The following is a 26,988-nucleotide window of genomic DNA, read 5'->3' as shown; positions in this document are numbered from 1 at the left end:
AAGCAAATGCTGATGAATCATCATAATCATTTCAGGTTTCAATCCATACACACATCTGAACACAAAATGTCCTATGTCTTTGGCTTCAATAGTCTCTATACAATTGTAAGTACTGTTTACATGCTCGCAGTCGTCGCTCATAATAAGAATGCATAGTTTCTTTGCACTCTTGGGTCGTTCTGTTAATCTTGAGCCAATCAATATCTCTAGGGTATACCTTTGGTTTTAAAAATGTAGTCACCTGCTGATACTTTTTCATCACTAACAGTGATGGTGTCTTGGTCACTGGATGTCTCTTAGGCTCCCTATTAGGCCATTCTACAGAGACTTTACATTCAACCCACTAATCACTCGGAACTACAATGTCAAATAAGGTATTAAAATCGGTTCATAAAACAGTTAATATTTTCACAAACCGATCAACCTGTTAGTACCACTCCACTGGCTTCTCTCCCAATTTTGGGAAATCATTTGTGAATGATACAAGATCACTCCTTTTCCAAGGCACATAAACATAACCTCCACCGGGCACTCTTCTCAATGGGAAATATGAAACACCCTCTTTGTTTTCTATATCCTGAGGCAGCTCTACTCTTGGTTTCCTTTGTTCTTTCCTTTTTGCCCATCTGCCTTCCCACTGATCTACTTCATTCTATTCTCGGATATGGCCAATTCCTGATTTGTTAATTTCACTTCTAGTATCCTAAATCTAAGGAACTCCTTATCATGAAGACATGAACTGTAACTTTTCTGCAATGTCTTGTCCTTTTCAAATCAATTTTGTACTTTTGAGACAACTCAGACAACCTTTCATAAACCTGTCCAGCACACCTGGTAACATCTTTACACATGAACCCAAGTTCATTCTCCTGGTCTGCATCTAATCGGAACAAATCAAGAGTTACGATTACAAGTATCAATTTTTCTAATTCTACTTTTAATTTGGCAACATCCACCTTATTCTAACTCACTGGAGACTAAACCCTCCTTCCGCTTGGTCCTCCACTTCCATCTTCATCTGAAGTTTCTATTTGCTTGAATCAGTCATCGAGTTCTCTGGCACTAAGACCAGATTGTTCCGAAAGGGCATTAAGTATTATCTCTCCTCTAAATGTACCAGGATATACATTAGGTGGTGAATTCAAAATAGACATATCAGAACTTGGCAAACTCATAGGTATTTCTGTCCTGGGAGTATTGTAATTAACATTTGGAGGCACAGTCGTGTTGGGCATGGACCCATCGGATTCAAAGTCGAATCTGCACTTGCAGCACATGGAGCATTCACTGGTGTCGGACCCGAAGGACCTTGGGCAGCTCTTTCCGTAGGAACAGGCAAGGGTGTGTTGTGGTGTGTTCTTGGTCGATCCAGGGCAATGCAGCAGGACAACAGGACCTAGGGTGACTGGAACAAAGAGTGCATCTTGGGCGTTCAAAGCAATCAACTTTGTAGGGTTCTGATCCCTGTATTCCCTCCCATCAAAGTAGAACTTGTATTCAATAGTGCAGTAGCTATTCCTGTAGTCCCGTTCCTTTTGAGCTTCATTATGCCGGTGTGGATGGGTCAACAATAATGCATTCAAAAGCTCTATACTAGAATCACTAGGACAGACCTCATCCTCACTCTGCATTTTCCGTTTTTTCCCCGCCCTCTCTTCTTCTCTTCCTTTACTGTCCCAGCTGCTTTACTTGTTAATGCAGGGTACAATCTAGCTCCCTCTATCATATAGGTTCTCCACCTCTTTTGTTCTGCATCCCATCTAGCATCAGCATATGTACGAACAGCCTTTCTAGCTCTTACCTGAAATTTTTACTTCAGTCTTTCCTGAGCTACTCCCTCCCAATCATTAAGAGCTTCATACTATGCTAGTGTAGGAGGTGGTTTCATTTTGTATAGTACTCGCCTTACGACTTTTTTTCTCAGTGATCTTATGCCATTAGTTAAGCCAAGGACATGTATGGAGTCCTACATTTAAAATCATACAATGACCTGGAGTATTCTCAGGCGGTGCCTCTTCTCCCTCATGAACAGGTATCTTTATATCTCCCCATAACATGTCTTGTACAGCCTTGAAGAATTTTATTTTTTAACAGTAAAACAATTACAATGATCTTTTCGTCTCAAACCAGGAAATAAGTTCTTTACCTATAGTTCGGTGTCAACAACCAATCTCAGCGCGGCTTCCCAGCAACTGGCCAATCCCAGCGTGACACACTGCAACGTCAATCTCACTCCTTACTGCTGCTCACCCTCCTTTACAATTCTTCATGATTGTGTTCTACCAGCACACACAAGAAATGGTCCGGAGTAATGCTTTCAGACTTACCCTGACACACACTTGAATGAAACCTCAATCAGAAGGGTCTCCTTCAGATTGATACAGTTCCTTCCTGTGCACTGAGATTTACTATACTAACCACACCTCACAATCACGCAAAGATGACATCACTATCAAATTGTACTGTTGATGACATTTCACGAATAGCAGTACAACACAGCAAACTACAATATAGTGTATTCTATACCATCCTGGGATCTTAGGCCACTTCGGACTCGATAACCACGACAACGTCGCAGCATTAAATACACATTCACAAACCTTAAAAAATCTCCTCGGAATACAGACAATCACTGCAAAACACTGCAAGTTATTTCATTCAAAGTGCAACCCTATTAAATACTCAAACCTCCACTGTTACAACTGGTTCCTGAATAGCTGCAACTCCATCAATTCTTCATTCGAGAATTGAAACGAATTACGTGCTTTAGGGGTTTAGACTCGGTTAGGGCAATTTTACAAACTGGGATACCCTAACTCCCTCAATTCAGTGAGAACCATCAGACAATGCTACCAGTAGATCTAGCGCTGGGCCAACCCTCTCACCATTGGTTATCCGATGGGTCTTTTTATGCGACTGAGAGGTGATGGGAGTTAGCCCTTGGTCAAACACACAAAATGAACAGTGTAACCGGTTTGGCTACACAATAAGGACCAGGAATCAGTAAATAAAATCAAGACCTTTTATTACAGGTTACAAGTTAGGTTAATGTAAATCGATCGCAACAGCATGCGGTAAAGGTACAGAATAACAACAGGATATTCAAACATCCTGAAGATGTTCAGGCACATCATTATGAAACAAACAAGAAATTCAGTCACAGCAATGCAAATGAATTAACAGCAGAAAATAATGCTCAGAGAAGGGTATTCTATCTTCCTTCTTTAACATGAGCAATTTCTTAAGTCATCTAATTTAGACTCTAAAACTAATGAGGATGTTTAGTTACATGGATCTCAAAGGGTCAGGAAAATGCAGGGAGAAAGGAAAAATATGGTAAGTATGCAGGAAAAAGTCAGCATTTCAGAAGATCGGTTAAAAGTCTAAGGATAGAGAAATAAGTGTTGGTCTAAGCCACACTCAGCAAAGAATCTAAAAGATAAGCAAAGAGGTCTGTACCTATCAAAGTCAACGGAAAAGTGGCCCACATCAACCTATGAGAACACTAGTTAATACCACAAGAATCTTTGGACAACACCCATTGATCACACCATGAGGAGTGCAATTGTTCTTTCCATTCTCACGTGAGCTGCAGCATTAGCAGATTTCCATAACAAACATGATAACATCATCATCCTTGGGTACCTGTAACTCCTTGCAACATTACTGAATGGAGCCTGTCAGTTAATGCTCTGGATCTCCATGTTCTTTATTAAGGTCTTCTTCTCAAGCTCTCTATCACTACTACAAAGTTACATCTATTCTCAAACTAACAAACAACGTGAACATACTTGTAAAGAAAAGACATGCAAGCAGTATTTTATGTAGAAGGAAATACAGGCCTAGTTAAGTCAAATTAGACATCTTATTCAATGGTGCACATTAATGTGTTGGATGTGCACATACAACTACAAATGAATAACATGTAAATAAATACATGAACTCAGCATTAGATTCAGGTTGCTCTTTAACCTCTTCAATGCGTCAGACGGCCGAGGGCCCTTCTGACGTCACGGTGGGCATGTGCGTCGGACTGCCGGGGGCCGACCGATCTGCGCACGCATGGAATCCGCCCGCACAGAGGGGAAATCTTGCGCATAGCGAAGCGGTTAATTAATTGTAAAGTAACTTTGAATACACAAATAGAAGTTTGATTAAGAACTACATTATGAATATCAATGCGAAAACATTGGTGCATGTTTGCATGAATTTGTCTTATTTCTAATGTACATACATTTTAATAGTGTGAGGATGGGGTCATCGAGTGTCTAACGTCTACATTTCATTTTAATAAAATGAAGGCACACAGTGTATATGAATTCCAAGTTCTACAGTGAATACACTTCAGTACTGAGTTCAAGTGCAACACTTTACGTTAATAACATTAGGAAACACAAGTATGTAGTGCTAAGGGCACATATATATATATATATTGCGTATTTCTGACATGTAAGGGTGGAGCCAAAATTACGCTGCTCCAGTATCAATCATGGGTGAAGGGTATAACAAAATATAAAAGCAAAAAGCAACTTAAAAGGAAGACAAGAAATACCATCCGTGTCACAAGGAAAAGTAGGGTGTATCCCTTCTTTGGGGCACTGGCCCAAGACAAATGCTCAAATAACATACAATTCTGTAAAATAATGCAACTTAAACACCATATTGTTAGATTGGGCAAAAAATGACAACTCTTCCTTCTTTGCATTTTATCAACAGTCAATGAGGTTTTGGTGTGAGTGGAAAAGGTGCAAGTGGGAGCAGATGAGAGCATGGAGGTGGGGTTTGAGCACAGGGTGAGGACATGGACCAGTGAAAGTACAGGCAGAGGATGATAGAAGGGGCCATTTGTGTCAGAACAGATTGGAAGGAGCAATGTCACGGGGTGAGAGCGGAGGCAAAGAGCTAGAATGTAGATGGGGATGAGAGTGAAGGCAAGGAAAGTGACTATGGACGAGCAAGGATAGGATAAGTGTCAATAAGGAATGGGAATTATGACAGTAGGAGGATGTGAATGAAATGGTGAAAGAATAGGCTGAAATGGATGCTCGGGAGCAAGATAGAGGAGAAAAGAGAGCGTTGGTCGAGGCTAGATGAGGGTATGGAAAAACTAGGAGTGCGGAGCAAGGAGATTGAATAGCAAACAAAAACAGACTTTTGTTAGTAACCTGCAAATTAATGCAGCAAAAGGTAGTACTAATTTGTCTTTTGTGATAAAAGAAAATTAATTTTCTGTATGTGTACAGTTATTTTTAAATTACCCTCATCTCAAATTGGTGGTCCCTAGAGTACCTGCATTGGTTTTCATTAGGAATTGAACTGAATGTTGTTATGGAGCCAAAGTGATTTGCTATTACTTTGTCACTCTGGTATGCTTTCACTGGCGAGCAGAGATTTCAAATCAAGAACACATCGAGAGGAGGTGAAAATGTGAATGGCTTTAAAGTAAGCCTACAGATTGTGTAAGACATTCTTCCAAAAAAGAAGCATAATGCCCAGGGCCAGTTATAAGTGTCTACGGAGGAATGCTTCCTGAATGTGTGATCACTAGTCCACCTGACTGTCCCACGAACATCTCACATGGTATGCAGCACTCAAAACCCAAGTTTCCTACACTGGCAGAAAGGGCATGCAGCCTAAAACCAGAACATGACTTCTTGTCCCCCAAACACTTGGAATTACTAACATCAAAAGACCCAGAAGGCAATACAGATGGCAATGACTGCATTTTTACCAAGTCTACAGGCGATAGAGATTAAGCCTTTGAATGGTTTGGTTGGCTTCAGGCAGACCCAAGTAGTATCATAGCCTCAAATGTTGTCATGACGACATACACAGCAAATGTTTAAGTCCTGGTTGGAAGAAGTGTATGGATAATTCCCGATTTAAATTAAAATCTGACAAACTCCTTGGATTGAACAAAGAGTAGGTATGCAGTATGGCCCGGTCACTGAGAAGTATAGAAGATTAATCTGTAGCAAACAGTTGTTGAAAATAACAGTTAGAAGTCACAACTTTTCCAAGAAATGTGACAGCATGTCATCGCCTGACAATATACAGGATTGTGTTCCTGAACAACAGTTGGCAAACACAGAACCAGTCTTGTCTAGGTCATGCGGGCCCATCAAGAATCAAAGAGATACAGTTGGGATTCCTGAGCCACTGAAAAATGTGTGTATCAGTGTAATACAGCTATGAGGAGAATATTTTGAACTGTTTCTGCCTAGTCATTTGAGGGACATTCTTTAGGAAGGCTTGCTTTTTTTCACCCAAGAGGTGCATAGATGGAAATTGATGGCATGGAGTATTGAGAAGTCCTTCCCAGCACCAATTGTGAAGACCTGGTACAACCAAAGCCAAACTTTGTCTAATCAAATCACATAACACTGTGGACTGATTGTAGGCACATGCTATTTTTAATGTGAGTTATAGCAAAACAACTTGCTACAAAGATTCATTTCAGTTTACTATGAATAACGACGTATACAACTGCTATGTGGTTGGGAAGAACAAACAAAGCAGCATTTAGTCACCTACTACCACAACCCTCTTTAAAAAGCAGTCATCTTAGCATGACTTTTGTTTTTTTTTAGGACAAGGCTAACACATTATTTTTAACTGTGGAGACACAGAGTGATGTTTAATGTGTCTGTGAAAGCCAAGTGAGTTACCAAGCTGGTGGTCCTTTTTTGATTTTTTTAGACCTAAACACTATCTGTTACTAAGAACATTGACATGTACGATCATGTGGTCATTCTAATAAAAGCAATTGCATGTACATACAGGAGTCAACAATGCTATGATTCAGTAGTAGGACATATACAGTATATGAAGTCATGATGTTATAGATGACATATGGAAAGAAGAAAGAAAAAGAAAACAACAACATAACTACCCCTCAACCCCCCAATTTGTCTAAACGGTCAGGTCCCCATCCACCAGCCAGTCAATCTAATGTAAGAAGAGTGTGAGTTGGCCCTGCGCACAAGAAGTAATCTTTATCAATGTACAGCACCGATATAGGGTGATAGGGGTATGTCAAGAAGCAGGGATAGCCCAGTGTTTGCCCCAGGATCAATCCGTGCCTTTCCCTTGAGCTTTGAATTGTTCCAACACGGCCTACCACGCCACAGCTATGGGTTGTTTACAGAGCACATGGTATTCCTCACAACGTAACGCCAACCTCTCAGTGGAACCACAGTGCCAGACCTCCTCGTCATTACAAACTAATGGGGTAACAACAAATGAACGATCAAGGTCTGCTTCCAATGGGGCTCCCAGTGAGGCTAGATAAGGGTTTAAAATGGGAGAGCAAGCCTCTATAAAGCCACCTAACCAAGTATCTGCCAGTGCCCATCTCATGTACTGCATGTACAAGTGCATTTGTGTCAGGTTCCGAACGTGTTGGCGGCCAACGCATTCAATTGTAGTGTGTGATATTGGCATGTATGAGAATGGGGGGCCCTGGCAGCCCATGTACCTACATTCAGTCCTGGTGGGGCAACAGCAGTCCATCCTCAAAGAGGTTGCCAATTGTGGTGATCCTCACCGCTTCCCATGGTGCCAATCTGGTGGACGTACGTGTAGCCACTGGGGCAGGCAAGTCACATAAAGGGATGTTTGAGGTGTAAGGTGCTGTGTTACGCATATAACGGAGAGCAGTCTACCAAGCTGGTGGTACTTAGATCTTCTCAATATCACTGTTTGTAACTTATGAACAGTAATGTCTTTTAAGAACAAATAAAATATTCCAACTACTTGCTGGACTGCTTTGTATCTATTTGACCTTCCCCCACTGGATTACAAAACCTAGGTTATGTTGAAAAGGTAAGATTTGTCGGGCTTCCTACAGACACTTTAGTTTCTATATAATCAAGTTCTGTGCATCAGCTGAAACTCCACTCTCATAGCCCTCCTCCCCTAAACTTAAATTCCATTTCCTTTACCCATCCTTGCCGTGTCTTCTTCAGACCATCGATTTTTTAGAACTTTTAGAAGAGACAATGCCAAGAGGAATACGTGACGACCATATACATTCCCAACATTTCTCTAAACTACCAAGAAATGCAAGGACATGTGGTACTATTAATGGATGTTGGATGTTTGTGCTATGATTGAGCATCTGTGTAACTGCAATGCTTTTGCTGTATGTGGGGACACCACATGAAGTTCCACTTCTGCTACCTTTTCCTGTCATATTGCGGCTGGCAGCCCTGAGCAGGTGTTTTTTTTTTAATTTAAAAAATGCCACTATTTTCTAAAGCTGAGCAAAGACTGCCTTTTTGTGTTTTTACTGCAGCTGAGCGAATGCGTACACAGTTATAAATTGCACATCAACTGAGTTGCTGCAATACACTTCCAATTTAAAGAATGTCTCAGTTTCTTTCAGAGGCCATGTGGTTAGCCTTCGAGGATAGATAAGAATGAATGAATATGCATGTTCCTTAGAGTGAATTCCTGGGTAACAAAAATAAAAATCAACAATTGTCTTTTGACTTTTGAGAAGAGAAAGTACTAAGGATGTAAAGAACACTTTCAATGACTAAGCAGATACAAAGCATGGGGATCCATGTGCAATTTGGGCGATTTTCTACATACTACCACTATGAAGCCCCTCAACCTTAACAAGAGAAATTTATGGGAACAAATGAGTGCCCTCAGAACCTGTACCTTTGGATTCCAAGTTTCTTCACAGCTACAATATGGTGTTCACTCTCTGGGGATATTCACAAGATTAAGTGCATAGTGTCCCCCATTAGCAAAGACAGAGGAATGAAATCAGTCAGAAGTTTTACTAGGCAAAGAAACTGGTGGACGCAATGACAGATCCTTCCTTGGTCGAGAGTGATTATAACATTAGCCTTAAGGCTTGGAATGGGATTAGTTTGTACTGCCTAAAGAAACAATATCCCCTTGATGCAAATTCACAGTTCTAACAACTCTAGATTCAGTTTCTACAGAGGTTCCTACTACCCAGATCAGGAATGCCATTTTCAATTACATTCTCAGAGGAGCAGAGGCTGCTGTCACCAGTAAGTGCAAATTCTGGCCATCTTCTTCTGTGTGGCCGACTTTCAAAGTTTCTGAATGCATGTAAGTCCATAACAAAGGATCTGTGGGCTCTAACAACGGTTCAAGGTTATGCAATAGAATCACATGCGCCCCTAGATCAGCCCTTACCACTGCAATCACTAGGCTTTCTCACAATACCCAAGTCTTAATGTCTCAAGAAGTTAAAACTTTATTTCTCTAAGGAGGTATTCAACCAACTATTAGAAATCCTTCAATCTTCCTTAGAAATGTGTTTGTGGCCCAAAAGAAAAACTAAAAGATACGCCCCAAAAGAAAAACTAAAAGATACGCCGCGCAATAAGTCTCAAACAGTTCAATCAATTTGAGGTTTACCGGTATTTCAAAACGGAAACTATTTTTGTTTTTAAGAGATGCACTCATTCAAGGAGACTGAATGGTTCTCTTAGATTTACAAGATGCATATCTGACAATCCCCATTCACAAGAATTACAGGAAACACAACGTATCTGCCTTGGTGCTTTACCAAGTTACAAAAAAAACGGTGGTCGCTTCATTATGAACCAAGGCATCAGATTAATAACTTACATAGATGACATTTTGATCATGGCTCAAAGCGCATCTACAGCTAATTAACATCAATCTATCCCAATCTCCCTACTTCAATCTCTAGGATTCATAATCAATTGGGGAGGGTATGCTCTGATCCCATCCATGAATATAGATTTCTTTGCGTTTCTGGTCGATTCCCATAAAGCAGTTGTACGACTGCCTTAATCAAAGGTATAATCTATTCAGAACCAGATTCAATTTGTTCTGAAAATGTCCACAATCTCGTTGAGAATACTAGCACGGAGAGTGGGTCTGCTGCCCTCCTAAAGAAAGGCGATCTTTGCAACTCCCCTCGGTTAGCGAGCCTTACAAAGGCTAAAGATTCAACATCTCCAAAAAGGCCTATCCTACAAAAAATTTATTTCTTTGAACCAGGGTTCCATCCAAGTACTCCAAAAATGGTCAGACCATTTGTAAGCTTTAAACAGAAGAACTAGTTTAGCTTCTGCCCCAGATCTTGTATTATTGTCTGATGCAAATCTGACAGGATGGGGCTCATGACATGGTGGAATACTGACTGGTGGGACATAGTCAAAGCAGTAGTTCTTTCTATATGTCAATTGTTTAGAAATACTTGCCTCTTTTTGGCACAGCCCTCGTAGTTGCCAAACGTGACATAGCGGCGGCGTGGGTACGCACCAGGTCCCCTACCCTGCGGAAATGGCGACAAGGGGTGGATTGGTGTGCCACCCAAGAAGAACCCCTGTTCGAGGACCGGGGATGTCCGAGGAAGTTCCAGAAGACATGGGGCAAGTGGTTGAATTTGCTGCCTTTTTAACGTTCATGTTGCCCTCCAAAGTGAAAGCACATGTTACCCTGTGTATGGCCATAAGGAGCTATCCTGTCACTCCCTAGAGCCGGATAACTCCGTTTGTTGAACATAGCTATTGTATATTCATGCTGATATACGCTGGTTTTTGTTCTGTTTCTCAAATAAAATGCTAATAAAATTTGATTATCCAAAAAAAAAAAAAAGAAATACTTGCAGAATAATTTTCAATCAGAACATTTGCAAAGGACAAAATAAATTGGGTGGTGCTATTAAGGATAGACAATCTAACAGCTATCAAATATAGCAATCATCTAGGTGGAACCAAATAAAATCCTCCATCAGAATATACAAAAGGGTTTTGGGAATTCTGCATGCAACACAAAATTTCAGTTCAAGCGAGTATATATCGGGGAAATGTCAACACAGAGGCAGACGGGTACTCCAGATACATTCTGGATTCCAGCACCTGGCATTTGTGTCCGTCAATATTCTTGTTGGGTTCCCTTCTCGCTAGGTCTGTTTGCTTCTCACTTAAATACCCATCTTCCCTCCTTTTACAGCTGGAGACCAGATCCTCTGGCCACAGCCACGGATTCCCTTCCCCAGGATTAATCTCACTTTTGTATTTTCTCCCTTCATGATGATTTCCAGAGTACTAGCTCATGCACAACCAGCCGCAGTCCGTGCAGGTAACAGCGGTGGGGCTGGGTAAAGGGGGGGGGGGAATTTCGAGGGGCGATGCGGAGGGAAAATTATTTATTTAATTTCCCCTCTACATCGTCCCTCAAAATCCTCCCTTACCCGGCCCCACCGCTGTTACCTGCATGGACCACGGCTGTGCGCAACACTAATATTAGTGTTGATAAACTGTGTGTGAAATTCTCAACTTTGACTCCCAACTCTACTGGAACCATCTCCTGATTTTCCAATTCTAATCCTTTCTTTTTCCATCCTCCTGCACAACCCCAAGGATTACCTCACAATCTGATTCTCATTTATTTCCTCACTCAGGAAGCGTGGAGAATTTCAGGGTGACCTTGAGGACCCCAGGCATTTCGCTAGAAGTTGCACAATTCAAACAAACCTGGGCACCAAGAACTTTCAGATCTTATCAATTGGCATGGTCATCCTGGGTTTTCTGTTATCTGAAACGGGATGCAAATCCCTTTTCAGCAAACGTAACAATGGTTGTTATTTTTTATTGAACCATGATAAGAACTGTCAATACAGATAGGTCAGCAATTTTAGCTGACCATGTATTAAATTTTAAAATGACATTCTGCATTTAATTGCCCAGCAGCAGTCTTCTTTATTAGGATCACTAATACACTAACGTAATTTTTGAAGTGTGCAAAGCTACATCCCATGTGCCTTGGTTTTGCAAGTCCATGGAGAAATGTGCAGCCTCACAACTAAAAAGGCATTAATGATAACCATCTTATTTCACTGACACAATCAGAATTTAAATGAAGCATAGCAGAAAAAGGCCACAGTAAGACTTGGTAGATATTCTGCAAATACCGTACATCAGAGATGTATGCCTGTTAAGTCTATGACACCGGTTGTTCGCTTTCCACACAGTTAATCATAAAACTCTTAAATATGCCGGTGGCTGCTCAAACCTAATAAAGTTAGGAGACTTGAAATCTCAATTTAAATCAACGATCCATATTATTGCCAGGCCTTCTGAACCTCTATGTGGAACCTCTGGGTCAACTTTTTCAAAACTCGAACATTGAATTGCACCACTAAGCAGATGGCACACAATTAGATTTAAAACTATCCCCTCTAAATAACATCACAACTCTCAAAAGAGGCTTGGATTTGAAATTCAACTGTGTGTCAGAGAAGTTCTTGAAATTTAAACCTCAAAAGAGAGAAGCTCACAGCAACGCAGGGGGAGAAGTACTCAAGGAAGAGTGCAACATGGAGCGCGTAGGTAAGAAGCACATGGGAGACAGATCAACTTAGAGTACAGCCAGGGGAAAGAAGTAGATGGGGGGGAACTGGAACACGCATGCACTCTCAAAGAGTGCTTAACCCAAAAGAAAAAGTAGAGCTTGAAAAACCAATCAGTGGAAGGGTGCAAGAACTGTGTTTATTCTACAGGGGAGGTATACACACATGGTAAGGAAGGAAAGTCCACTTCAACTAAAGAATAAAAAAGCAAGCAAATGAGATTGGGAGTTAATCCAACCAATAACATGCAATGAGTGGGCTCGAAGCCCAATGCCAGCTGACAGTTGGTCTTTTTGTCAACAGACATGTTGCACTGTCTAGTAGGGAAGACTAAAAACCAGGCTTAACTGCTATACTTAAAGACTAGGGGTGTCTGTTTTCTCTCCCAATACATGTCAAAACACTTCTCTTCATAATCAATAGCACATTTACCACCACAGCAAACTACAACAAAAGGGTATCTGTTATCTGCACCACCTAAAAAGATTTAAACACTTACTCGTTAAGGATAAACTAAGGAGTGTTGCTCAAACCCTCATTATTAACAGACTAAACAAAAGCAATGCCACCCTCACTGAACTTCCAACCAACACACTTCAAATCAAAGCAGTCATGCCATGCATTCCACAGCAAGCCTAATCACTGACCAAAGAAAATAAGACCATATTTCCCCCATCTAGAATGATCTTCAGAGGCTTTCCAGAGAAGACAAAATCACATGAAAAACTCTGCTGGACGAAAAGTACTACTCCGCAGGCCAATTTACAAATCGGAGCTTATGAAATTCTCTTGCGAAGTAAAAGAATCCGGCAGGAAGAAGTCCAGTGCTCTGGGACCCATGAATTCCGAGCAGTGCAAGCTCATACACAAGGCTTTCCCAGATTTGCACCTACAATTTGGAACACCCTCTCAATCAATTTAAGAACTGCTCCAGATATGCTCTTGTTCCACAAAAAAGGCAAGACTTATCTATTCACAAGATATCTTAACTAAGAACTTTTAATATAAGTTACTCCACCTCAGTAAACCAAGATTTCACGTGACTTTATATGCAAGTTCCAACCCCGTAAATTGGCGACTTCGAATCTGTACTATGCCATACTGGTGCTTGTTATATTAGTAATTCTCTATAAGATCCCTTATTGTTTACATCCAGCCACCCATTCCCTCCCCTTCTGATCTACCTAACTCATAAATGTTCTAATGTTGTTATGTCTGAGCAGCTACTGTTACATGTAAAGTGCTCTAATACCATCCTGTGAAGTGGTGCTATAGAAAAACAATGTAGAATTTAAAAAAAACGAGCTTGCATTGACCTGCGCTACATTTTAGAAGCACAAAATCAGTTTGTTCTTCAAAAGTTTGAAGTGATTGGGAACAAATAAATCTCAGATATACATTCTTTGCACCATGAAAAACTTTAAGTTTCAATATAGTGTTTGCTTTAACAATCCGAGTCCATCTTCTACTACAAGGATACATTCCAATTGGGGTCATTTAAGGTATTCATCCCTCTAAGGCAAAGAACATGAGGACCACTGAAGAGTGTGCTATTCAAACTTGCTCTTTTAGGTACCATTAAATCCCTTGATTTTTCCAGTAGTCAACACCTGAAAATTTTTCGGTCACACCTCTACAATAGAAAAACCCATATGACATATGATGGGGCAAATATATTTACAGTGTCACAATACACTTGTCAACAATCTACTACTGTCATACAAGGACACGGTCTACCTCCTGTGCGCATTACATTAGAATGTAAACATGACTGCTAGTTTAGTTAGGTGGGTGGGGCATAAATAACGTTGTACGCCCATAATTAGCTGCCTGTAGTAAAGTGGGGATTAGTTAGCAATAGGCTGTGAGATGCTAAAGCCTTAATCTGTCAAAAAGGAGAGGTATGATCAATCATATCCCCTACTTTTGATTCCTTCTGTGAATGGATTTTTGATATTGTGCTGTGAGTTTTACACGCAGTGCAAAGTAGAATTTAGAAGGGACAGCAACAAAGAAGTATCCGAAAGTGTGCATTCACTAATAGGAAATCAAGACCAAATACCATGGAACAGGTGTGAAAATAATCAGCTATATTTATTTCGAGCTCCACTTTTGCAGTGAGCAGTTTCTCAAAGGCTTGCCACCCACTACAATACTTCAAAGTACTACAAAATGTTAATATTGTGAAAATACACTTTGGAGGCAACAACCAGCACAAGTGTGAGGAGGACATATGCTGGAGATAGTGACAAAAGAAGGTTATACACAATAGATTTTATGCACAAAGAGGTTCTTTCAAAAGATTCAAAGCAAAGCCAATGTTATGTATTACACTATGGAAACGCCCACACCATAAACTAAATAAAACATATTTTAACAACTGATCTTGTAGCAACTACACACTCGAGTCTATGGTGCTTATGAACTCGGTAATTTGTATTTACACTTCTAGGTACTGATATGAGAAACTATGTAAAGCTCTAGCTAAAAGAGTCATGAATGGAACAGCTGGTTAATTAAAAAGACAAGCAGTGGCCTTCGAATAAGCTATTCATTACTGCAATGATCATATGGAAACTAGTCTTTTTTAGAGCAAGTGAAGTGGATAATTTTCTGAGTTGTTGAGGTTACCATCAGATAGAACATGAAGAATTGCCAGCCTCGTACACCATGAGGCTCTGACAATATAATTTCATGTTAAGATTGGCAAAGGAGCAACTGGTTGAGGAAGAATGCCACAGGACAACACCTTACCAAACAGAATGATTATAAGACAAGGGAGCAAACATTATCACCCACGTATACAAAATAATTGGAAGTATTAGTTAAAAGATACTAGTGTATGTGGATTGTCTATCAATTGAACAGGTTGATATGTTGGGGGCATTATGGTACTAAGCACCCTACTATCAGGGGTCCCAACACACATTAGTCCCCAAGTTCCTCTGTGTAAAAACTGTAGATGAAAATACCAAAGCACTCAATGGAAGTCTAAGCACAGCCAGTCCATAAAATAAGGATTTTTGTAGATGTATCAGATCAGTAATTTATTGAAGACAAAAGACCAAGTAATTGTACAGAACAGCTGACACGTGTTTTGTCACACAGTGACTTCTTCAAGGCTAAATAGGTAGTAATATCCTGGCATTAAGTTTGACAAGCAGAAAAGATTTGAAGATCCAAAATCTGATTTTCGAACACAACAAAAGTAACAGAAGTCTTTGCCCCCATCCACCAGAGATTTGTGGCTGGGTTTTTGCGGTAAAATAAAACAATTGACGACCAAATTCGTAGTTCAATGAAATTGGAAGGCCACGAATATCCTGTAGTCTAAGCTTGCAGGAGTAGAACGTCCTTTGTAACTACTGGGTGCAGAACAGTAGTTCTGCTAGAGTTTAAGGCTGGGGATCAAGTATATCTAACAACGGTGTTAGACCTCAAAAGACACTACAGTCTATATATATATGTATTTTAGGATTCATAGACGGTCATAAAGTAAGACTATACCCATATACTCATTTTGAAGTGTATCTCATGCAGCTTAAGGCCATCAGAGAGAAAGGTTAAGTGGAGAACCTTGTCAAATTCCTGCCTCTTATTTAACACTCATCAAGTATAATCTTGGCATCCGATCTGATACATCTAGAAGAATGGACTAACTGTGCTTGGACTACCATTGAGTGCTTTGATATCTTTAACAATATTATCGCACATATATACAGGTGAAAAGGATCACTCTGACCAAAAGTTGGCATTTCTAGGTAACCACACTGCCGATATTAATTTGCAATGCTTCCAACGTCTGTTAACCAACCCGAGTGGAGTCCACAACGCTCACTGTTATTGCATACTTATCCTTGATATCATTAGTAGTCATGAACATTTGTCAATCTTATATGTAGAACAACAAAATTATCCTGATATTTAACGTGGGTCCATTCACTTAGACAACCTCCTGGCTTGCCTTTGAGACATGGATTGTGGACTCAGTATATTTGGATGCACCCTAAAGTATCCAAACAGAAGTGATTCTTCAGATTACAAAGCTGAATTGGCTACTCTTCAATAATTAGGCAACAGCTAAAGTTCCTTAAACAAAGATGTCCTTAACTGGTAAGGTGAAAGAGTAGGTGATGTTCACAACGAGCCCGGTTGGATTCATTGCTGCAGGAGTGTATGTTCTTAAAAGCATCACCCTCCACCTCTTCAAGAATTCACCATATTCTTCTGCACTTCTTTAATTGTCCTGTGGTCAGTTCCTGAATCAATTCTACAAATGACTTGTATCTTAAAAATGTAAAGCAACCACAGAGTATAGGAGAATATTTAGCTACTGGTGTTTGCAAATGTAACCATGTATGAAATTATGGGAGCAATTTGGACTGGCTCACATTTAAGAATAGAATGAAATGAAACTACCACTTTCTTATTCCCAAATATTCCTAAACCCTTTCTGAATGAGTAATGTCAAAATTCACCAATCACAAGTAACCAGATATTGGTGACCTGTGAAAAGTAATACTTCGCGGCCAGGTTTCAGCTGTCTATGCTGCTTTGCTAGACTAGGCCTGGTATTCCTTGACACACCTTAGGGGCCATTTTATTTTAGTTTGTCTCTTTAATCTCTGTGAATCAAGATGAAACATTTTTAGTGTGTTACCCAAGTGTCCCAACTCATGTAATTGATATGTTGGGTCAACCGAGGATCTTGTGGCACATGTCCTACCCATGAGAATTTCCCCTCCATCAAATAGATTAAGAAGAAAGCATGGGATGTGGATCACAGAGAACTGGGTTGTGTTATTTCTTAAAACAAGTCCAAAACTGGAGTTCCTCGCTGCTCATTTGTGACCTGGATCTCCACCAGTAGGAGAAAAAAGGATCCAAAAAAACTCTCTCACCAGTGTTGAACTCAAATTTCAAGCAGTTGCAATCAAATGTATTACTGAAAAAAAAAACACTGAAGCTGTGGTGAAGGCCTGCAAATTAAGAATCCAACTGAAAAAAACATAATGAATCACCTCCAATATCAAAGTTTCAGATTATACCAACTCTTGTGCAATCATTTATAAATTACAGCTGTGACCTACAACCAGGTCTCCCAAAAAAAACATCTGTGTTGTGTGACTAATATTCATAAACCAGCCCCATTTTTGAAGATTACAAATATAAAGGACATCAAAAATCAGCACTCGGGAAGCTTCATTGACTCCCCATGGAGCCAGCAATTTTAAATGTATTGATGCTGAAGCCACATGTATCTACACCTGCCTACCTGACTCCAAAACAAAAAGCCTCTGATAGCCAGTACCACCTGTAATCACCAAGACACTTTCTCTGGTACATCTCTAAATATGTCAATCAAAATGCAAAACCGGCATTTTCAGCCCTCTCTGTAGACTGGTCTCTAGGAAGTACCATTAACTTACTAACTTTGTTAGTAAAAAAATATTTCATTTTTCGAAGAATATTGGTGGCACAAAAAATGCTGAAATCACTAACTATCCAACCCTGTGCAGCATTCTTACTATATGAACTAGACAGTTGCACGATCAAAAAATGACAAATGGATGTGTAATAACCTATCTTGACAAACATGAAATTACAGAGAATAATATGTACCATGCAAGTTCCTATAACATAATGCATCAAAATGGTTGCTTTCTCAGTGATATCACAAATAACTGTACCACACACAGCAGAATTCTGTCTCTGGAAAGGGTGCTTGGGCAATAAATGTATTGCTTTCTTAGACCAACAAGTAACTTAACCAAATATCAAGTATGCAACACGGCAGTAACATTTAACGCATTTCTACACACACAGTAAATGGCCTTAATTGCACATTCACAACAGCACAGTAAACACAAAGTGCAATCTCGAAATGTGTTTTACTTAGGCGATAATAAATCTCTCCACATTCGTTTTTCCTGCATCCACGGAATCCCTAGTATTCAGGTCTAACAAAAGACCTGAAATGCAATGTTATTAGCAGCATATTAAATAAAAATCGAGTCTGTCTTACCTTTGGATCGAGTGGAGATGTCCATGCTTTCAACCACCTCTGGTTCCGTCTTTATTTCCTCCTCAGCCAAGCTGCAAAAGAGTAAGAAAATAGGCACACGGCATAAATGTACATGCTCGGTGTTTGCACTTGCAAGCAGCTACCTAAATTGTGGAAAGAAACTGTGTTTAATGTGCCAACTGACCTTTTCGGCACTGACTGAAAAAGCTGAACTAAAGAGCCGCTCCGAACAACCCTCCACAGCTCAATAATTCTACGGGAGCCGCTACACACACCTCTGCAGGCACCAGGAAGGAAGACATGATGGCTGCATCCTTTAATGATAATGTCTTTCCAGTGGATTTTTACCAAAAAGGTAAAAAAAATGTTCGCTTTTGATCAATGCATTTTTCTCATTTTATTTCATTGCATTGTCTTAGAAAGCACAAGCAGCACTTGTTTGCATCTCTCTTCATTGCAAGAAAAAAAGGTTCAACTGAGAAATATGTGCAGATAATAAACAGTCAGCTGCAGCCACACACATTATCAGCTGCTGAGGCTGGGCTGCTAGAGGCTGACACTTTCGTGTCTTTCGGGGTAATGATTTGCACATTTGACATATTGGTTGCCACATTCAGGGTGTTCTGAATTACTGTGAAGGAACCCTGCGCAGGCATTGGGGTGTTAAACAAAACGAATAAACGATAACATATTTGTTTTAAAAACACATGGCTGCAGTGCTTCATTGGTTAATTTTGTGGGTGAAAAAAACAATATATTCTCGGCACGAGGGAAATTGGGCTTCTTTTGTACAATAGGAGAAAAAGGCCATTTGCATTATCAGGTTCACCATGGAAATAAAGCTCGGTGTCTTTTCTCCTCCCCTCCCCCACAATGGATGTCAAAGGCACAGGCAAGGTTAAGCAGCTCACAGGACACAATGAGTTCCCCCATGTTCAGTGTCAAATCTTTATGAATTCTTATAGTTATCAAAGAGGTCCCAGAAAGGGATTTGTGAGAATAATGTTCAGAGGCAGTGAAACAATCCTTCTGTCCACCATTTCCATGACTATGCTTTTGTTGCTAAATGCTAACGCCTACAAAAAACGTGGGTGTGGGTACAACGTTTCAATTAAAGCCATAATGGTCCAGGCAAGAAACCTCACGTGATTTGCATTTAACAGCTGGGCCTGGTTCACGTTCTGGGAGGGGGAGGGGGAGATCACATCTGCAGACACACCACTGAAAACGAACAGCTACTTCATACCAAGACATGGTGAATAAAAGCACAGGTTTCACAAGAATGAACAGTCATTATGCACAACAACATGCCACCCTCTCTTGGAAGAGGACAGCACTGATATTCTGAGTGGAGGTGCTCGGTGAAAGAATAGGTGCAAAAGGGTTTTGCACCACAAAACCTGCTTTTGGTGAAAAATGGGGATGTTAACAATGCAGGGAAAACAATAACATTCTACACCACAAAAACGGTCACTACATTTTCTAGACGCTATGCACAGTCCCTGGTAGGGAATGTCCTTGTCATCTGTTACATGTGCATAAAACATGAGATTATTGTTCGACGTCGTTCCAGGACTGAAAAAAAATGAGCTGCTACATGTTGTTAAACAGTGTAACTGTCTTCAATGTGGAGATTCACACTGGTGTGTTCACTAATCTAAAGCGTGCAGATATAAATTAATATGACGCCTGTTTAAACCACAGGCTCTGGGACCATTTCACTACATAGCATTTTGCAGTTAAATGACCTGCTCTCTCCAGGCAGCGCCTCCCACTCTCTGCTACCTATTTTATGACTGAATAATACTAGAATCTGCATTAACCCGAATCCACGGCTCAATAATCCCACAGCTTCTTTTCAGCACTCACCCAGTCTCTTACTCGCCGGTGGCTATTCTATGTATGCAGGCTTCTTAAAATGGCGTCTGCCAACAGCACACTGCTTCATTCCTGTACTGCAACTAAAATGGAAGCAGCTCCCATGTTCCCTTCTGTAAACAGCAGTGGGGTTTTTCAAAGCAATCCTCTAAGAGACTGAAACTGCAGAGAACACCTGACAATCTCAGCGTTCACATGCACGTGCTGATCTTTGCATCTGATTTTTGTCAAAGCCAAAGGTTAATAAGAGATTTCCAGTGATGCGTTTAAACAACTTCCAGAGGAATATCTTTGTGTCAGGGGCTCTCCATTAGCTACAGCACTGGACAACTGACATACAACTTTAGCTTTTGTTAATATGTTTCAACTGCGCATACAATAATGACAATATGACAACAGTCACTGGGAGAAGAAGGTAGGAAGCACAGGATCTGGGGGAGCGACTATCATTCATGATGAGGAAAAATGCAAACGGTGCAAAACTAACAAAATGTCAGACTTAAAAAGAAAACAGTGAACATAAAAGCATTGTTATGCCACTTTGGGAACTACGTCAACGGGCCATGCACAATGTTAACAAGTGAAAGGACTGCAACTGTTGCACTCATTAAAATGATATGCCACAGATGAAGACATTTTGGAGGGGAAAAAAAGAAGATTTTGAACTTACAAGTTCAAAACATGGGTATAAGAGATTTGACATGACTTTTACATATAATTTTTACATGTAGATGCACAAAAATCCATTACATTTAAAGTCTAGCTAGTGTAAGACAACTGACAACATCAAACCAGTAAATTCTTACATTAGTACTATTTAAGATAACCGAAAATTACCTATGTCCTCTTTCAATACATTTTAAATAATCATTTTATTTGATGTCATTACCCATGGAATAAAACATCATTCTTGAGCGGATCTCTACTTCTGTAACACACTTTGTATACCAGGTAGCCACGAATATCACAATGTTTATGTCAATTTTGACCCTGCCTTGGCTTGCAACTCGTGCAGTTAGTTAATAAAGCATTATCCAAACGTGGTTACAATTAATAGTCTCTTACCCCACTATGCAGTTCCACTCAACTCTTTACAGAGTCTATTTTCAGCACAGAGCTGTAAATGATATTCCGGTCAAGGATTTGTAAGAACAGTTGGCTATGCAGGGAACTACAGCTCGACTGCACTTGAACCACATACAGAGATGCTGACCATGTTAATTAACCCTGAGCTCAGCTGCTTGCAAATCTACTCTGATTGAAAGAAAATGTGCAGGGCCTGAGCTCAAATACGGTCTGCCCCTTTTACTTTGTGACATAAAATTACACTACTTCCATCAGTAAATGTGGCTTTCCAGGTTGGGAAGTAACACTCCTAAAGAGTTTCTGTGCTAAAAGAAAGCGACCAACACAGCCCTATCTGCCCAAAGCAACACAAATAAAAGGTGGTTGAGGGATGATAGTTGTTTCCAGAAGGCCTTGTGCAGCCCCGTTTTACAGGTGTCGGTATTAAACCAGGCCGGCGATTCCATTACGATAAGGGGGCACATCTGGTTGGGCTACTCTGTTAAAGTACTGCAATGCAGGGATATGTGTTTTGTGCGTTTTGGGGCAATAACAATATATAGCAGGACCTGAAAAGGTAGATAGCGGTCGAAAAATAAAGCCCTTATATCTTACACGCAGTGTGCACAGTTCCAACAAGTGACGGGTTAATCCGGTCTGCCTACTTCCACGTATTTCCTTCCTTCAGGGGAGACATGTCAAAGAGGCCATTTTGATGCAGCGTTTTCAGACTCAGGGCTGAATTCTGCCTCTTTTAAACAACACAAAACTGTGATCCGTTGCAAATACAAGCACTGATGGTAATAAATAACATCAGTGCTTACAAGTCGAACAGACCACTACAATCCTGATCCATCACAGCGATTTCGATACCAATTAAAACATAAATAAATCACTCAACGGGCTTACATTTCAGCTGTAGCTACTATGCAAATCAAACATTCAAAGAATGTCACGCATGTTCACTGCAAATAGCTTCTTTAATTATGCATACAGATCACGTCCTTGTTGACGTTTACCCAATAAGGGCTGTTAAAGAATGCATATTTTCACTGTGCAGTTTCTTGTGTTGCTAAGAAACAAGTCCGAATTAAAACGGCATAGCTGCATTGTTTATTTACACACCTACAACTTCCAAGCACCTCCTTATGCCAAATATGTCACTACAAACACTGGTGCAACACGTAGAGAGGCCTAGTCCAATGCATACGGAGATGGGTTCAAAATACAATGAATTCATCAAATCTGGCATTAATGGCATCACGGTACTTGGTGTATATGCATTTAAATGGCATTTATCAGTTGGAAACTGACCTAAAGAACTAGAATCTAATTCGCGTTTGCTCGACTGACACTCTGTGTGATCTTGGGCACAACGCAAGCCAGCCTTGGCATCACTGGAAAATTTCCAAATTAGGCCTGTGACTCATCAAGATGTTTATGCAGATTGTAGACCTCCTGCAGAGAGGATGATCTGCTCTGACACATGGTAAACAAAAAAAAACTATATACATGCTATTTACTAACACATTCAGCACACTTACCTATTTTAATAAACGTTGACGCGGCGTGCAATGATAGTGTGTTTCAAGCCACAGTGGCATTCTGTTGAGCAATTCTGTTTTCTAAGCATTTTAGGCATGCCATGTGAGATCAAAATCACCATCAACAGTTGTACCGACCATTTATGTATCATTGGCACGGTACACGCTTAGCATTAAATACAGTAAAGCCCCATTCCTAGTGGCATGTCATAGGAAATGTCTGCGTGTTACCCCACAGGCCACAAAACATGAAATAATCCTTCCCTATTCACTCAACAGTAAACAGCACCCGTGTGGTGAGCTGCATTGCCTTTTAGCTTTAGTAAACGCAATGTTGAAGCATGTAAATAAAAGCACATCTTATTTTCAACAATATGGACAACATCAGACCTGACTTCCTGCTTGCATCATAACCAAAACACATCACCAAGCATGAAACGTATTAAGAATACAAATCTCAAGTGAAAAGCAGTTTATATTATAAAACCCAAATCATGTAACTACTAGAAACGCTTATATACATCCTGTGTGGTTTTTATTTACAACGAAGCAGCAGCACATATAGGCCCCAAAATGGAAAACTGCCCATAAATATTGCATTTCAAGAACTGCAATTGAGTGAAAAGACACATTTTCCTAAAGAGAAGAAAGCCAGGAGCATCATTTATCGTTCTGGAGAGACAAACTTGCCCTTTCGCTTGGCCTTTCTTGGTTCACAGAACACCTCTCCGCTTCCATTTTCTCTCCAGCAGGCATGTGACACAGGAGATAAGACAATAGTGCTGCCTTTCTTCTCCAACTGAAATACCCCTTGCCAAAAGCAGGATCTTTACAACCCCCCTGCTCTTTCCTGAAAGAAAAGCCCTGCTAGGTTTTGCTCGTTTGTTAAATTAAAGAGGTGGCTTTAGAATACCAGACATGTGACCTGCTTAAAAGCAGCTGTAAACAGTTTGCACAAAACCACAGGCTGCACTGTGAGATTTGAACGGCAAATCGCATAGGAAAAAGTCTGAGCAGATACAATTCACATATTTCTGAGCAAATACGAAAAAATAAAACGCTTACCTCTGTGGATGCATTGTTAAAAGAGTGTTATGTCAATACTTAGAAAACATGGAGGCCAGACTCTGTTCTCAGACAGAAAGGGCTTGGCACTTCGGCTTGATGATCAGGCCTGCTGATAGAAGCTCGTCGTACATAGGCTGCTCCCATGTGTGCGGATGTGAAACGTCAACGGATTGGCCGAAACACTTCCTGAGTGATTATCTTTGTGCGGCTCTGGCGAGCAGGAGCCATTCTGCGAGGAGAAAAGAGACAGGCTTCTTACTGCTAGGCCTTTCCTTCAGCAGCCCGTCTTCCAATGTGTCAGGAACGCAGTTTTAATAACGTACGGGTCGTTTCTTGGGTCACATAGGTCATGTAAGATGTAAAATATATCTGCAATGATCCCAACGTCGTGAGTGTACTTTTTTTTAATGTTACACTGTTTACACGGCAGCGACTGGTGACTAAAAGAATCGTTTAAAGTGGTTACAATGCTGCACTTAGTACCTCGAAGCTACCGGAAGGTAACGAAACACTGCAAATGTGCCGGGTAATGTTGCAAATTAGAGCGAAGGCCGTACTCAAACGCATGTTTACGTGAGACGGAGAAATTACGATCATCGTTTTGCCAGTTTCTCGCATTAGGATTATTAAAACGCCAAAAAGGCACACTTTTAACGCTAGGAAGATATTTTGAAAAGAATTTCCGATGCAAATCGCTTCTAAAAATCTGGCAGAGGTTTGCAGTCGGCACAGCCCAGACGCTCTCACTACCCCCTCCCCCGAGGCATATTCCTGCCGAGGAGGGTGAAAATAGCTCTGGCATTTCATCATCAGTTCGAGGCAGCTCGCGCGCTATTAACCCGTGAGAGGGCTGCTCTTTAAAACCACGCTGGGTTTATAGGAGATGTATTCTGGCCTATACGCTGTTTTATATTTTAAATAGTTACACTTGCCAACAAACGAGTATTTTTTAATCCTTTGGCAGTCATTTTTTAAATTTAGCATTTAAACAAATGCAGGCATAAAATATGCTTACATGAAACACTATCCGGGGTGTAGCTATCAACAGCTCAGCAGGTGCAGTGCAAAGGACGCAAAAGATGCAAGGGGCCCCTCAATATGGCTGTCTTCTAAAATTCAGCATGACATGTTGTGTGCTTTGAGGCCGGAGGCATTTTTTTCTTGCTTGCATTAGGATCCATGGTAATTTTTATGCATCTCTGGATGGTTTTGTTTTCTGTGAGCTATAATACTGATTCCAACTAATGCAGGTATATAAGACATTAACCCATGTGTTGCTCGTTTCTTGTTTTTGCTTTGCGACTTGAGTTACCATATGATTCCATGTCTTGAGAACCATATATTCCAGACCTGGATTTCCTCTTGCATATCATTGTTCTCGCGTGTGGGCTTTCAATGTGTTAAATTGAACAACTAAATCGCAACTACAAGACCCAGAATGCACTTGCGCGGTAAAGGAAAACTTAAGGTTGGAAACAAATTGTTCTTGTGGCAATCACAGTAGCCCTATTTTCGACCCAGAACCCCATTTTGCAGGTCTTGATTTTGTCCAGTTAAGTTTTGAGCGCCAAGATCGTCTTCTTTACTATAAGAAGCGAAGACACTACACATTTACTCATTTTCCTGGAACCCCCCGATTTCTATGTCCGTCAAGGAGTAGATCATTTAGTCTAGGTTTTTGCTTTGCATTCTGGATCTTGTAGTTATGATTTTATAACGAGCTAAACTGGACTATAAGCCCCAGAAAACAATACTAAAACCTGGACTATTCATGCACTGCCTTAAGAAACTTGAGAGCTCTGTTTGATACATAGGCTTTCAACTTTCTCTGACCTGCCCTGTTTTTTTTCCAGTGGACTCTACAATCTGTGAGTATGCTGGTGGTAGCAAACGGCTTTTCTGGGACGCGGTATGGGCAGCTGCCCAGGGCCTCGCGCTCAGGGGGGCCCCGCCGCCGGCCCCGCAGTTGCGGGCAGCGGCAATAAATAAGTTATAATCATGGGGAAAGCGCTGCGCAGTGCGCACAGCACTCTCGTCGCGCTCGCGCAGGGGCCCGGGCCGGGCCGCAGGCAGTAAAAGTAAGGCAGGGAAGGAGGCCGGGAACTAAACACTGTGTGCGCAAGCACCGCACGCACCGTGACGCACGCACCCCACCACCTAGCTTGGTGGTGCCTTAGTGGTGGTGACGTGACGCCGGCCTTGCTCATGATGCGGGTGACAGTGGGTCCCAGGGCCGTCAATCTGGTAGCGCGCGAAGGCGCTACCAATGACGGCCCTGGACATAATTTTATGGCCAGCCCCCACTCAGTGTGACGCACTCAGCATGCGCACACGCCATTCGTGAGCAGTCAGTCACTACTCGGATCGGGCCGCGTGGGCAGGGCTGCAGGCAGGAGTCGGTCGGGCCCCGGCCTCCTCGTTGAGTCGTCGTTAAGCAGTTAAGGTAAGAGACCTGCTTTGTATTTATATTATAATACTTAGAATGTTTCAGACATGCGATTCAAGATGCTTAGTCACCTTTGGCACAACATTAGCAGGAACCTGGAGACATTAAGTGCAAAAATGCATTTAGGTGCAAAAAACAGAGTTAGGAGACTAGTCACCTTTGGTACTTCATCAACTAGAAAGTGGGGACACTTTAAGGTACAAAAACATATACAGGAGTAAAAAATCAATACAGGTACACAGACACATGTGCATGCAAAATTAGCAGAATCGTGCTGTAATATTTAGGGGGGAAAGCACAATTAGGAGCAAAAATCACTTCTAGGAACAGAAGCACGTTTAGACACAAAAGATGCAGAAGTGTGGTATCCAATTTAGGTGCAAATGAAAATCATACACAAAGCAAAAGATACAGGTGGTAGTGTTCCCAACAGGGAAACGTCCGCACACACTCGCCAAACACTTGTAATATCTCCACAATTCAGTACACAACCAACAGTATGTATATTTTGTCGAACCAGTAAACCAAATAGGGTGCCAGAAAATCTCAAAGCACCTACCACCTTAAGGTGCCGTTAGTGTACACAAAAGTG

At 41.0% G+C, this 26,988-nt stretch overlaps 1 protein-coding gene across 4 annotated transcripts in view; it reads right to left on the bottom strand.

The window, feature by feature from the left end:
* Positions 1-24,084, bottom strand: part of ZMYND8 (zinc finger MYND-type containing 8) — a 432,560-nt gene extending 408,476 nt beyond the window's left edge. For all 4 annotated transcript variants that reach the window (XM_078651871.1, XM_078651872.1, XM_078651873.1 and 1 more), the window contains exons 1-2: positions 23,948-24,084; positions 18,396-18,466 (exon numbers count right to left, since the gene is read on the bottom strand). In XM_078651871.1, coding sequence (XP_078507997.1) covers positions 18,396-18,466; positions 23,948-23,961 — 85 coding nt within the window. In that variant the 5' untranslated portion in view covers positions 23,962-24,084. The remainder of the gene's footprint in view (positions 1-18,395; positions 18,467-23,947) is intronic.
* Positions 24,085-26,988: the final 2,904 nt, after the last annotated feature.

This window comes from Lissotriton helveticus, chromosome 7 (assembly GCF_964261635.1).
Source record: "Lissotriton helveticus chromosome 7, aLisHel1.1, whole genome shotgun sequence".
Lineage (NCBI taxonomy): Eukaryota > Metazoa > Chordata > Amphibia > Caudata > Salamandridae > Lissotriton > Lissotriton helveticus.
The sequence above is the reverse complement of the archived record's forward strand: the minus strand, read 5'-3'. Positions and strand labels throughout refer to the sequence as shown.